This window comes from Oncorhynchus nerka, linkage group LG13, assembly GCF_034236695.1.
Source record: "Oncorhynchus nerka isolate Pitt River linkage group LG13, Oner_Uvic_2.0, whole genome shotgun sequence".
NCBI classification, from domain to species: Eukaryota; Metazoa; Chordata; class Actinopteri; order Salmoniformes; family Salmonidae; genus Oncorhynchus; species Oncorhynchus nerka.
Window position 1 is genome coordinate 98,763,929 of NC_088408.1, and position 15,286 is coordinate 98,779,214.

The following is a 15,286-nucleotide window of genomic DNA, read 5'->3' on the forward strand; positions in this document are numbered from 1 at the left end:
AGATACAACACCAGATACGACACCAGATACCAGATACGACACCAGATACCAGATAGGACACCAGATACCAGATACGACACCAGATACTAGATACCAGATCCCAGGTACTAGATACGATACCAGATTCTAGATACGATCCCAGATACCAGATACCAGATACGACACCAGATACCAGGTACTAGATACCAGGTACTAGATACCAGATATGATACCAGATACTAGATACGATATCAGATACTAGATACCAGATACGACACCAGATACCAGACACCAGATACCAGATACTAGATACCAGATACTAGATACCAGATACTAGATACCAGATAAGTAGGCATCTACTCTTAGATGTATTACTTTGATTAAACAATTAAATCATACCTAGCAACCATCAATTAAATCAGCCCTAGCAACCATCAATTAAATCATACCTAGCAACCATCAATTAAATCAGCCCTAGCAAACATGAATTAAATCATCCCTAGCAACCATCAATTAAATCATCCCTAGCAACCATCAATTAAATCAGCCCTAGCAACCATCAATTAAATCAACCCTAGCAACCATCAATTAAATCACACCTAGCAACCATCAATTAAATCAACCCTAGCAACCATCAATTAAATCAACCCTAGCAACCATCAATTAAATCATACATAGCAACCATCAATTAAATCATACCTAGCAACCATCAATTAAATCATACCTAGCAACCATCAATTAAATCAGCCCTAGCAACCATCAATTAAATCATACCTAGCAACCATCAATTAAATCATACCTAGCAACCATCAATTAAATCATCCCTAGCAACCATCAATTAAATCAGCCCTAGCAACCATCAATTAAATCAGCCCTAGCAACCATCAATTAAATCATACCTAGCAACCATCAATTAAATCAGCCCTAGCAAACATCAATTAAATCAGCCCTAGCAAACATCAATTAAATCAGCCCTAACAACCATCAATTAAATCATACCTAGCAACCATCAATTAAATCAACCCTAGCAACCATCAATTAAATCACACCTAGCAACCATCAATTAAATCAACCCTAGCAACCATCAATTAAATCAACCCTAGCAACCATCAATTAAATCATACATAGCAACCATCAATTAAATCATACCTAGCAACCATCAATTAAATCATACCTAGCAACCATCAATTAAATCAGCCCTAGCAACCATCAATTAAATCAGCCCTAGCAACCATCAATTAAATCATACCTAGCAACCATCAATTAAATCAGCCCTAGCAAACATCAATTAAATCAGCCCTAGCAAACATCAATTAAATCAGCCCTAACAACCATCAATTAAATCATACCTAGCAACCATCAATTAAATCATCCCTAGCAACCATCAATTAAATCAGCCCTAGCAACCATCAATTAAATCAGCCCTAACAAACATCAATTAAATCAGCCCTAGCAAACATCAATTAAATCAGCCCTAGCAACCATCAATTAAATCAGCCCTAGCAACCATCAATTAAATCAGCCCTAGCTGATTGTGAAGAACGCTCCCACACACACGCACACAGACGCAGCCGCGCACACACACACACTCTTCCCTACCTGGTGGCTGTGATACTGCAGGTGTATGACGTAGAGCCCTTCAGCAGGACGCTGACACTGAACAGCTCCTTACAGGGAACATAGTTCAGACTGAACACTACAAACTCCAACAGGTCAAAGTACTTTGTCTGGGCATCTGGCAGCTTGGCAACCTGGAAAGAGATGGGGTTTTATTTAGAATAACATATAGCTGCATAACATATAACATATAACACACACACACACACACACACACAGACACACACAGAGAGACACAAACACACACAAACACACAGTCACACACACACACACACACACACACACACAGACAGACACACAGACACACACACACACACACCTTGTCAGCGAACTGTGAGAGTGTGTGTTGTGCCTCCAGGATGAAGTAGTTGGCGTGGTCGGCGGCGTAGATGTTGCCGATGGCGTTCAGCAGCGTGCCGGTCAGCCGTGACGTCTTAGCCCTCAGGAAGGCATTCTGTAGGACGGAGAACGACTGGAGGTTCCTCACCGTGTGGCCTGGACGAGACACAGACCGACAATCAATCAAATGTTTTCATAGTAATATGTAATAATAATCATAATGTGTTGTTTTACAGGGGCAGCCATAGTAGCATGATAGGTCCCTGGAGCAAATGATGGGTGACCTTCTCAAGGGCACATCGGCAGATTCTTCACCTTGTCGGCTCGGATATTCAAACCAGCGATCTTTCAGTTACTGGCCCAACGCGCTAACCGCTAACCTCAAGGCTACCTGCCACCTTGCTAAATTGTGTACGCGACCAATAAAGTTTGATTTGATTTCCATTTAAACTGCAGGCCGAGTCAGAGGACAGGTCAGTGCTTCACCCAGACAACCGGACTTCCCTGTTGATCACAATGTGTCACTTCCCTGTTGAGGCGCACAGCTCCACCCACTCCTATGACACTAACACATTCTGGACAGTTCTGGTTTTAACACACACACAGAGACTCAAGCTCATAAAAATAGAATTTGTTGAACGGCATGTTATTCATACCATGGCAATCTGGCTGCAACCATTAAGGAATTGTTGACTAAAATGGAGAAACTCGTCCTACCGACTCTATTTCTATGCTTAAGATGTTAACTAGGAAGGTGTGGCAGTGGGCTGAGTAAAACACTGGAGCCGTGATGACGCTCGGGTCGACTGTACCTTTCCCAGAAGGCTGTGGGAGTACGAAGCCGGGCAGGAGGAAGGGGGCTCCAGTGGTGAGACCGGCCGGTTTGAGATCAGTCACGCCATAGGTGGTCAGAAGCGTCACTAGGTTGACCAGATCCTTCAGAGCATCACTGCTGTCCTCCTCTTTGGCCTGCTCCAATCTGTGGGGGGAGGGGGGGGTACATTTAATATAGTGAAACAAGCAACACACAATATGTTGTAGAGGAAGAGGAAGGGGTTAATACCATAACACACTATGTTGAAGAGGAAGAGGAAGGGGTTAATACCATAACACACTATGTTGAAGAGGAAGAGGAAGGAGTTAATACCATAACACACTATGTTGCAGAGGAAGAGGAAGAGGAAGGGGTTAATACCATAACACACTATGTTGTAGAGGAAGAGGAAGGGGTTAATACTATAACACACTATGTTGAAGAGGAAGAGGAAGGGGCTAATACCATAACACACTATGTTGCAGAGGAAGAGGAAGGGGTTAATACCATAACACACTATGTTGTAGAGGAAGAGGAAGGGGAAGAGGAAGGGGTTAATACCATAACACACTATGTTGAAGAGGAAGGGGAAGAGGAAGGGGTTAATACCATAACACACTATGTTGTAGAGGAAGAGGAAGGGGTTAATACCATAACACACTATGTTGAAGAGGAAGAGGAAGAGGAAGGGGGTAATACCATAACACACTATGTTGCAGAGGAAGAGGAAGGGGTTAATACTATAACACACTATGTTGTAGAGGAAGAGGAAGGGGTTAATACTATAACACACTATGTTGAAGAGGAAGAGGAAGAGGAAGGGGTTAATACTATAACACACTATGTTGTAGAGGAAGAGGAAGAGGAAGGGGTTAATACCATAACACACTATGTTGAAGAGGAGGAAGGTTAATACCATAACACACTATGTTTAAGAGGAAGAGGAAGGGGTTAATACCATAACACACTATGTTGAAGAGGAGGAAGAGGAAGGGGTTAATATCATAACACACTATGTCGTAGAGGAAGAGGAAGGGGTTAATACCACAACACACTATGTTGAAGAGGAAGAGGAAGGGGTTAATACTATAACACACTATGTTGAAGAGGAAGAGGAAGGGGTTAATACCATAACACACTATGTTGAAGAGGAAGAGGAAGGGGTTAATACCATAACACACTATGTTGAAGAGGAAGAGGAAGGGGTTAATACCATAACACACTATGTTGCAGAGGAAGAGGAAGAGGAAGGGGTTAATACCATAACACACTATGTTGTAGAGGAAGAGGAAGGGGTTAATACCATAACACACTATGTTGAAGAGGAGGAAGAGGAAGGGGTTAATACCATAACACACTATGTTGAAGAGGAAGAGGAAGGGGTTAATACCATAACACACTATGTTGAAGAGGAAGGGGAAGAGGAAGGGGTTAATACCATAACACACTATGTTGAAGAGGAAGGGGAAGAGGAAGGGGTTAATACCATAACACACTATGTTGCAGAGGAAGAGGAAGGGGTTAATACCATAACACACTATGTTGTAGAGGAAGAGGAAGGGGTTAATACCATAACACACTATGTTGAAGAGGAGGAAGAGGAAGGGGTTAATACCATAACACACTATGTTGAAGAGGAAGAGGAAGGGGTTAATACCATAACACACTATGTTGTAGAGGAAGAGGAAGGGGAAGAGGAAGGGGTTAATACCATAACACACTATGTTGAAGAGGAAGGGGAAGAGGAAGGGGTTAATACCATAACACACTATGTTGAAGAGGAAGAGGAAGGGGTTAATACCATAACACACTATGTTGTAGAGGAAGAGGAAGGGGTTAATACTATAACACACTATGTTGAAGAGGAAGAGGAAGGGGTTAATACCATAACACACTATGTTGAAGAGGAAGAGGAAGGGGTTAATACTATAACACACTATGTTGAAGAGGAAGAGGAAGGGGTTAATACCATAACACACTATGTTGTAGAGGAAGAGGAAGGGGTTAATACCATAACACACTATGTTGTAGAGGAAGAGGAAGGGGTTAATACCATAACACACTATGTTGAAGAGGAGGAAGAGGAAGGGGTTAATACCATAACACACTATGTTGAAGAGGAAGAGGAAGGGGTTAATACCATAACACACTATGTTGTAGAGGAAGAGGAAGGGGAAGAGGAAGGGGTTAATACCATAACACACTATGTTGAAGAGGAAGAGGAAGGGGTTAATACCATAACACACTATGTTGTAGAGGAAGAGGAAGGGGTTAATACTATAACACACTATGTTGAAGAGGAAGAGGAAGGGGTTAATACCATAACACACTATGTTGAAGAGGAAGAGGAAGGGGTTAATACCATAACACACTATGTTGAAGAGGAAGAGGAAGGGGTTAATACCATAACACACTATGTTGAAGAGGAAGAGGAAGGGGTTAATACCATAACACACTATGTTGTAGAGGAAGAGGAAGGGGTTAATACCATAACACACTATGTTGAAGAGGAAGAGGAAGGGGTTAATACCATAACACACTATGTTGTAGAGGAAGAGGAAGGGGTTAATACCATAACACACTATGTTGAAGAGGAAGAGGAAGGGGTTAATACCATAACACACTATGTTGTAGAGGAAGAGGAAGGGGTTAATACCATAACACACTATGTTGTAGAGGAAGAGGAAGGGGTTAATACCATAACACACTATGTTGTAGAGGAAGAGGAAGGGGTTAATACCATAACACACTATGTTGTAGAGGAAGAGGAAGGGGTTAATACCATAACACACTATGTTGAAGAGGAAGAGGAAGGGGTTAATACCATAACACACTATGTTGAAGAGGAAAATATCAGAACACTGTTCAGAACATCTCTACACTACTGGGAGGGGCACACACACACACACCTCTAATATGAGCCTACCTGAGCATGAGGTCGCAGAGGAACGTGTATCCCTGACACATCCTGAAGTCGTCCAGCAGGGTCTGGGAGACGTCGCTGGAGTCCTTCAGGAAGCAGGACAGACCGGCAAACATCTCTACGATCTCCAGGGGTGAGAGGTCATCTGACTGCTGCATGTTCTGGATACATGTGGCCAGGCACTCTTTCTCTGAGGGAGGGAGGGAGGGAGGGAGGGAGGGAGGGAGGGAGGTTAATATGGCCTCACACACACAAACACACAAACACACACACACCATCCATCGCGTCCATTCATCTGCATGTTCTCGGTACACAGACACCAACCATTTAGGGTTGTAAGAATTCAGAAAACGTTCCCAAAAATGCACAGATTTTCCAGAATTCCCGTTTGGAGGCTTGACAAATTTAGGAGGGAATAAAATAGGAATTTATTTTAAAATTACAAGTGGAAAACCTCTCAACAAGATTTCTGGAAATGATGGGAATGTTTTCTGAATTTTGCCAACACAACCAACCCCAAACCTCTCACCGTGGATATACTTGATGACGTTGACGCTGAGTCCGTGTCGTGAGATGGTGGTGAGGACCTGGCCGGCGCTCTTCCTCCAGGGCAGATTGTGGGGGGGGCACCAGGACGTGATGGCAGAGAAGAGTAGCTGGAGATCGTCTTTCTGGGCCAGTTCCTCCGCCGGAGAGACAAAGCTACACAGCTTCACCAGGATCTAATAACAACACAGTAATAAACACGTTTTAAACATTAAAAACACTTTACTATACCCCCTTACCCCAATTAGCTTCACCAGGATACCCCCTTACCCCAATTAGCTTCACCAGGATACCCCCTTCACCAGGATACCCCCTTACCCCAATTAGCTTCACCAGGGATACCCCCTTACCCCAATTAGCTTCACCAGGATACCCCAATTACCCCAATTAGCTTCACCAGGATACCCCCTTACCCCAATTAGCTTCACCAGGATACCCCCTTACCCCAATTAGCTTCACCAGGATACCCCCTTACCCCAATTAGCTTCACCAGGATACCCCCTTACCCCAATTAGCTTCACCAGGATACACCTCAACCCAATTAGCTTCACCAGGATACCCCCTTACCCCAATTAGCTTCACCAGGATACCCCTTACCCCAATTAGCTTCACCAGGATACCCCTTACCCCAATTAGCTTCACCAGGATACACCTCAACCCAATTAGCTTCACCAGGATACCCCCTTACCCCAATTAGCTTCACCAGGATACACCTCAACCCAATTAGCTTCACCAGGATACCCCTTACCCCAATTAGCTTCACCAGGATACCCCTTACCCCAATTAGCTTCACCAGGATACCCCTTACCCCAATTAGCTTCACCAGGATACCCCTTACCCCAATTAGCTTCACCAGGATACACCTCAACCCAATTAGCTTCACCAGGATACCCCCCCTTACCCCAATTAGCTTCACCAGGATACCCCTTACCCCAATTAGCTTCACCAGGATACCCCTTACCCCAATTAGCTTCACCAGGATACACCTTAACCCAATTAGCTTCACCAGGATACACCTCAACCCAATTAGCTTCACCAGGATACACCTCAACCCAATTAGCTTCACCAGGATACACCTCAACCCAATTAGCTAGAGGCCAGGATGGAAGGGCTAAGCAGTAGTGTTTAGGGAATAGGGGCTAGGGAGAAGGGGCTAAGCAGTAGTGTTTAAGGAATAGGGGCTAGGGAGAAGGGGCTAAGCAGTAGTGTTTGGGAAAAAGGGGTTAGGGGGAAGGGGCTAAGCAGTAGTGTTTAGGGAATAGGGGCTAGGGAGAAGGGGCTAAGCAGTAGTGTTTAGGGAATAGGGGCTAGGGAGAAGGGGCTAAGCAGTAGTGTTTAGGGAATAGGGGCTAGGGAGAAGGGGCTAAGCAGTAGTGTTTAGGGAATAGGGGCTAGGGAGAAGGGGCTAAGCAGTAGTGTTTAGGGAATAGGGGCTAGGAAGAAGGGGCTAAGCAGTAGTGTTTAGGGAATAGGGGCTAGGAAGAAGGGGCTAAGCAGTAGTGTTTCGGGAATAGGGGTTGATTACAGACCTGTGCGAAGACCTTCTGCAGCAGGGCCCGACGGTCAGCCTGGGGCAGCTCTGGGGTCTGGGTCTGTGAGGCCCCAGGGGCCTCGGCCATGTGAGGAAGGTCAAAGAACAGATACAGACACTTCACCAGGGTGGAGGGCACCGACATGGTGGTCATACAGTCCACCGTTTTCTACAGGGAGGAGAAAGACACACACACACACACACACACACGTTACTAAAAGCCCCAGCAAAAACAGCCTTGTAATTACCAGTTATGTACTCAGACAGTGACTCACTCTTACCTGTGAAAAGTGTGTGTGTTCATTCCGTGCACCATGTGTGTGTGTGTGTGTGTGCACCATGTGTGTGTGTGTGTGTGTGCACCATGTGTGTGCACCATATGTGTGTGTGTGTGTGTGTGTGCATCATGTGTGTGTGTGTGTGTGTGTGTGCGCACCATGTGTGTGTGTGTGTGTGTGTGTGTGCGCACCATGTGTGTGTGTGTGTGTGCACTGTGTGTGTGTGTGTGTGCACTGTGTGTGTGTGTGCACTGTGTGTGTGTGTGTGCACTGTGTGTGTGTGTGTGTGTGTGTGTGTGTGCACTGTGTGTGTGTGTGTGTGCGTGTGTGTGTGTGTGCACCGTGTGTGTGTGTGTGCACCGTGTGTGTGTGTGTGCACCGTGTGTGTGTGTGTGTGTGTGTGTGTGCACCGTGTTTGTGCGTGTGTGTGTGCACCGTGTTTGTGCGTGTGTGTGTGCACCGTGTTTGTGCGTGTGTGTGTGCACCGTGTGTGTGCACTGTGTGTGTGTGTGTGCACCGTGTGTGTGCACTGTGTGTGTGTGTGTGCACCGTGTGTGTGTGTGTGTGTGTGTGTGTGTGTGTGTGCACCGTGTTTGTGCGTGTGTGTGTGCACCGTGTGTGTGCACTGTGTGTGTGTGTGTGTCTCTCTCATGCGGCAGGCTTTAAACTTTGATAACACTGTCAACCTGTACTGGGGACAGCTCAGTGGCAGTAATGAGAGTAGTTCTCCCCAAACCTGTGTGTGTGTGTGTGTGTGTGTGTGTGTGTGTCAAAATCATGGCTGTTTATTGACGCAGAGGGAAAAACACAGAAAGAGGGGTTCGTGCTTATTCATGTAAATGATTCACGCAAACACACACACACAGGTGTATATGTGCAAGGCTGCTGTGCTGTGAGCTGAGCTCCCCTCCATTCATTACTGAGATGCCTGGGGGAGGACTCATATCGCTGAATCTTTGAGAAGAGCAGTAACACAAAGACACACACAGCAAAACAGAACAGAACACAGGGAGAGGAGAGGAGAGGAGAGGAGAGGAAAAACGAGTGTTCTTGATGAGGAAGCAGCAGAGAGAAGAAACGGTAGAGGGTGGTTGGTTTGAAGGGTAGAGGGGGGGGGGACAGTAGAGGGTGGTTGGTTCGAAGGGTAGAGGAGGGGACGGTAGAGGGTGGCTGGTTTGAACGGTAGAGGAGGGGACGGTAGAGGGTGGTTGGTTCGAAGGGTAGACACCCCCCCCTCCCCAGTGAAAGCAGTCAGGGAAGGTGAATGGGCTGAATGGTGAATGAATGAAGATCTCAATAGTCTGTCCTGGATGTGTGCAGTCAGTAGGGCTGGGAACTGCCAGGGGACGATCACGGTATGATATCGCGATACTTAGGTACCGATATGAGATGCATTGCTATTTGCTGTTCCAGACATATTGTTGACAAGAGAGAGAGAGAAAACCATGAGACAATTACTTTATCAGACAGGAAAATAAAAAAGTACTGAAAACATGTTGGCTAACTATTTAAAAAAAAAAAAAAGCTATAGGATTGAAAATACCAGAGTTTTTGGCGCAGCTACAGCCGACTAAGTCTACCTAGCAACAACAACAATAATGGATACTTGGTAGTCAAAGTATCAATATAATATTCTCCAGAAACAATATTACGATATGTAACTACATGGAGTTTTCCACACCATCACGAGCAGTCAGGTGACGGGAAGACAGTGTAGAGGTCAGGTCAGGTCAGGTCAGGTCAGGTCAGGTCAGGTCAGGTCAGTGAGTGAGTGAGTGGTGAGTGAGTGAGTGAGTGAGTGAGTGAGTGAGGATGCCGTCATTCATCAGCTACAAAACTAGGAAGAGTGAGCGAGGGAAGACAGGAGGGAGATGAAATATAGAACGTGTGTTGTTTTATGTATATCTGGGTGTTATATGTGTACTGTAGACATTTTTCTTCTGGAAAGAAAGGAGGGAGGAGGGCAGAGGAGCAGAGAGGGGAGGGGAGGGGAGCAGAGAGGGGAGGGGAGCAGAGAAGGGAGGGGAGCGGAGGGGTGGAGAGTAGAGAGGGGAGCAGAGGGGAGGGGAGCAGGAGGGGAGCGGAGGGGTGGAGAGTGGAGGAGAGCGGAGCAAAGAGGGGAGGGAAGCGGAGGGGAGGCAGAATTTAGAATGTGTTGGAGGATGAACCGAGAGAGAGAGAGAGAGAGAGAGAGAGAGAGAGAGAGAGAGAGAGAGAGAGAGAGAGAGCTGTTGTTGCTATGACGTCAGGTGGAAGGGAGGGCGCCCAGAGGCCCTTTGTTTTACTCTCTGAGACCGCCGAGCTCTCCGTGTGTGTGTGTGTGTGTGTGTGTGTGTGTGTGTGTGTGTGTGTGTGTGTATATACGAATGTGTGTTGTCGAGCTGTCTGCGACAACGGAGCAGGGAACACACACACATCCATTATCCCAGCCAGCCAGTCAGCAAGCCAGTCAGTCAGCCAGCCAGCCAGCCAGCCAGTCAGCAAGCCAGTCAGCCAGCCAGCCAGCCAGTCAGCAAGCCAGTCAGCCAGTCAGTTAGCCAGTCAGCTAGCCAGCCAGTCAGCCAGCCGGCCAGTCAGCCAGCCGGCCAGTCAGTCAGCAAGCCAGCCAGCCAGCCAGCCAGCCAGCCAGCCAGCCAGCCAGCCAGCCAGCCAGCCAGCCAGCCAGTCAGCCAGCCAGTCAGTCAGCAAGCCAGTCAGCCAGCCAGTCAGCCAGTCAGTCAGTCAGCCAGCCAGTCAGTCAGCCAGTCAGCCAGTCAGTCAGCCAGTCAGTCAGCCAGTCAGTCAGCCAGTCAGCCAGTCAGCCAGCCAGCCAGCCAGTCAGCCAGTCAGGGCAGAAAGCTGCTCGACACAGAGACAATAGAAATAGAGTGTTCTGTCCCGTTTTGCAATGACCTGGTCTTCACACACACGCTGCCATATAATCACATTACATTATAATGACATTATAATGACCAATTCCTTACATCTCCCAAGTGAATGAGAATCAAGATCAGTAGATACAGGATCTTATTGTCTGTACGTTGGTTCATTCTAGGGATCAGACTACATATTTTAGTCAAGACAAGTCTAGTTTTTTTTTTAACAGGGGAGAAGGGTCAAAAGTTGGGTGAAGACCACAATTGAAAAGAGGTTACTTGCTGTGTGTTTATTTTATTTTACCTTTATTTAACTAGGCAAGTCAGTTTAGAACAAATTCTGCTGTGTGACGTGCTACAGGCTACTGTTTAATCTCCCTGCTCTGTGCTACAGGCTACTGTTTAAAATCCCTGCTGTGCTACAGGCTACTGTTTAAAATCCCTGCTGTGCTACAGGCTACTGTATAATCTCCCTGCTGTGTCTGTATAATCTCCCTGCTGTGCTACAGGCTACTGTATAATCTCCCTGCTGTGTGTGATGTGCTACAGGCTACTGTATAATCTCCCTGCTGTGTGTGATGTGCTACAGGCTACTGTATAATCTCCCTGCTGTGTGTGACGTGCTACAGGCTACTGTATAATCTCCCTGCTGTGCTACAGGCTACTGTATAATCTCCCTGCTGTGTGTGACGTGCTACAGGCTACTGTATAATCTCCCTGCTGTGTGTGATGTGCTTAATTAAACTGTAGAAAGTCAGAGAGAGACGTTGTAAAATCCATGTACACAAACAACAAGTATGTGGTTAAAATTGGCCACAAATACACATTTCTTTCCACATGGCCATGGGGTGAGACAGGGATGCAGTTTGAGCCCCACCCTCTTCAACATATATATCAACAAATTGGTGAGGGGAACTAGAACAGTCGGCAGCACCTGGGCTCAACCTACTAGAATCCGTCTACTGTTGGCTGATCATCTGGTGCTTCTGTCCCCAACCAAGGAGGGCCAACAGCAGCACCTAGATCTTCTGTCAGACCTGGGCCCTGACAGTAAATCTCAGTAAGACAAAAATAATGGTGTTTCAAAAAAGGTCCAGTCGCCAGGACCACAAATACAAATTCCATCTAGACACTGTTGCCCTAGAGCACACAAAAAACGATACATACCTCAGCATAAACATCAGCGCCACAGGTAACTTCCACAAAGCTGTGAACGATCTGAGAGACAAGGCAAGAAGGGCCTTCTATGCCATCAAAAGGAACATAAAATTCAACATACCAATTAGGATCTGGCTAAAAATACTTGAATCAGTTATAGAACCCATTGCTCTTCATGGTTGTGAGGCCTGGGGTCCACTCACCAACCAAGAATTCACAAAAAGGGACAAACACCAAATTGAGACTGCCTACAGAATTCTGCAAAAATATCCTCCATGCACAACGTAAAACACCAAATAATGCATGCAGAGCAGATTTAGCCCGATACCCACTAATGATCAAAATCCAGAAAATAGCCGTTAAATTCTACAACCACTTAAAAGGAAGCGATTCCCAAACCTTCCGTTAACAAAGTCATCACCTACAGAGAGATGAACCTGGAGAAGAGTCCCCTAAGCAAACTGGTCCTGGGGCTCTGTTCACAAACACAAACACACCCCACAGAGCCCCAGGACAGCAACACAATTAGACCAAACCAAATCATGATAAAACAAAAAGGTAATTAATTGACACATTGCAAAGAATTAACAAAAAAACTACCAGCCAAATGTATGACCATATTAGAAACCCATATTTCCCTCAGATCACACAGACCCACAAAGAATTACAAAACAAAACAAATCACATTTTGATAAACTCCCATATCTACTGGGTGAAATACCACAGTGTTCCATCACAGCAGCAAAATGTGACCTGTTACCACAAGAAAAAGGGCAACCAGTGAAGAACAAACACCATTGTAAATACAACACATATTTATGTTTATTTAAATTTCCCTTTTGTACTTTTACTATTTGCACATCGTTATAACACTGTATATAGACATAATATGACATTTGAAATGTCTTTATTCCTTTGGAACTTTTGTGAGTGTAATGTTTACTGTTCATTCTATTTTGTTTATTTCACTTTTGTTGGTCTATTTCACTTGCTTTGGCAATGTAAACATACGTTTCCATGCCAATAAAGCCCCTTGAATTGAGAGACAGCTAGAAAAAGAGAGAGAGAGAGAGAGAGAGAGAGAGAGAGAGAGAGAGAGAGGAGAGAGAGAAGAGAGAGAGGAGAGAGAGGAGAGAGAGAAGAGAGAGAGGAGAGAGAGGAGAGAGACAGAGAGGAGAGAGAGAGAGAGAGGAGAGAGAGGAGAGAGAGGAGAGATAGACAGAGAGAGAGAGAGAGACGAGAGAGAGAGGAGAGACAAACTGAGGAGGAGAGAAGGAGAAGGGCCTCTACAAAGGAAACTAAGGCTCCAAAGTCTCCAACCAAACTGACAAAAGAAGAAGAGTGCATTTCTGATCTTCAGTGAAGCAAGAGAAGACTCTCAGACCAATTGACATGAAGTTTTAAAAGAATGTCTGTGATGATTGAGGGAGATTTTAAAAAAACAAGTGCATGACAGCATCCCCTATTCCCTATGGACCCTGGACAAAAGTAGTGCACTACATAGGGAATAGGGTGCCATAGGGCCCTGGTACAAAAGTAGTGACCTACATAGAGAATAGGGTGCTATTCGGGAGGCAGATCTTAAGTGACGACCTTCCTCCCCCTATGGTTCCCCTATGGCCAGACGCTGCTTGACAAATCACCACATTTGTAATATTGAACAACCTTCCCACAACATTCTGGGAACGTTGCTTGGCTTTGGAACATTCTCAGCCCATTTAAGGAATTTGACAAAAAATATAAATATATATATATTTTTGTTTGGTATTTCATTACTTTAACACAGTGGTTGGTTGATCGGGATCGACTGATCGATCTCCAAGGCTTTCCTAGTCGATCACCAAACATTTATGTAAAAAGAAGTCAACAATAAAAGACGTGGGTTCCTATTTTTTGTTACTGTTGGCAGTAAGTACAGCAGCTCTAGAGACAGGAAGGCTGAATTGCAAAAAAAATCACTGAAGTTGGGAGACCTATATCTCCATCACTAACTTTAAACATCAGCTATCTGAGCAGCTAACCGATCGCAGCATCTGTAAATATCCCACCCAACTACCTCATCCCCATAATGTTTTTATTTACTTTTTGCACACCAGTATTTCTACGTGCACATCCTCATCTGCACATCTATCACTCCAGTGTTAATTTGCTACATTCTAATTACTTTGCTACTATTGGCCTATTTATTGCATTACCTCCTTACTCCTTGTTCCAAGATGGCGTAGCAGTCGGACGTGTGTTTTGTCTTGTCCCGTCCTGTATAGTGTAAATATAGTTTTTTCCTCGTTTTCCTCGCAAGCTCTGAACCTTTACACCGGATCTTACACCGGATCATCGCAACTAGCTAGCTGCAATCCGAGTGGCTACTCCTGGCTAACGTCTCTGTCCCAGAGCAAGCACCAACTATCCCGACTAGCCGAAGAGGTCCAACAATACCTATTTTGCCAATTGGCCTGGACCCTCTACTGCCGACTCGGAGCCCCGCCGATCCATCACGACATAATCGTCCGAGGGGGTTTCAACAGGCTTTTCCGCTGCGACATCGCCAAAGATCCATCTGCTGGCCAAGGCCCGCGAGCTTTCTGAATCGCTGTATCTCCAGCTCACCGCATGAAGAGGAATAAACAGACTCACCCCATCGCGACGTCCCCCAAAGGTTAACTCTCTAGCCCTCGCTATCTCCCTGCTTGCTAATTCGGCCTGCTAACGGCTAGCTTGTCAAGCTCCGGTCCGCTAACTGCTACCTTGTCTAGCTCGGGCCTACGAACTGTTAGCTTGTTAGCACAGGCCTGCTAACCGTCTGAACCACCGCGTCCCAATCACTCTCTGACCCCATTTACTTTCTATCTCTTTTTGATTTTTAATTTGTTTATACCTTCCGGAAACCTGCCTCACCCAATGTGATACGGAATCGCTATTACTTTTAGTCTTATTTTTATGACACACTCAAGAACCTCCAGACGCTAACCAGCTACAAGCTATTTAGTCATTGTTAGTTTTTTAAAAACCTGGATAACACTCGCCAGCCCAGCCTCCCTGCCCATCCACCGCTGCCCCCTGGACACTGATCTACATAGCTGACGCACGCTGGACTGTCCATTAATCACGGTACTCCTTTCTGCTTGTTTGTCTTACCTGTCGGCCCCGTTGCATAGTCAACGCCATTTTACCTGCTGTTTGTTGTGCTAGCGGATTAGCCTCGCCTACTGTTTTTAGCTAGCTTTCCAAATTCAACACCTGTGATTA

The 15,286-nt window shown here is 45.7% G+C and overlaps 1 protein-coding gene across 1 annotated transcript in view; it reads right to left on the minus strand.

The window, feature by feature from the left end:
- wdfy3 (WD repeat and FYVE domain containing 3) overlaps positions 1–15,286 on the minus strand; it is a 252,100-nt gene that overhangs the window by 172,935 nt on the left and 63,879 nt on the right. The window contains 6 exon segments of the mRNA XM_065026907.1: positions 1,579–1,730; positions 1,916–2,091; positions 2,748–2,914; positions 5,676–5,862; positions 6,202–6,394; positions 7,748–7,918. Coding sequence (XP_064882979.1) covers positions 1,579–1,730; positions 1,916–2,091; positions 2,748–2,914; positions 5,676–5,862; positions 6,202–6,394; positions 7,748–7,918 — 1,046 coding nt within the window.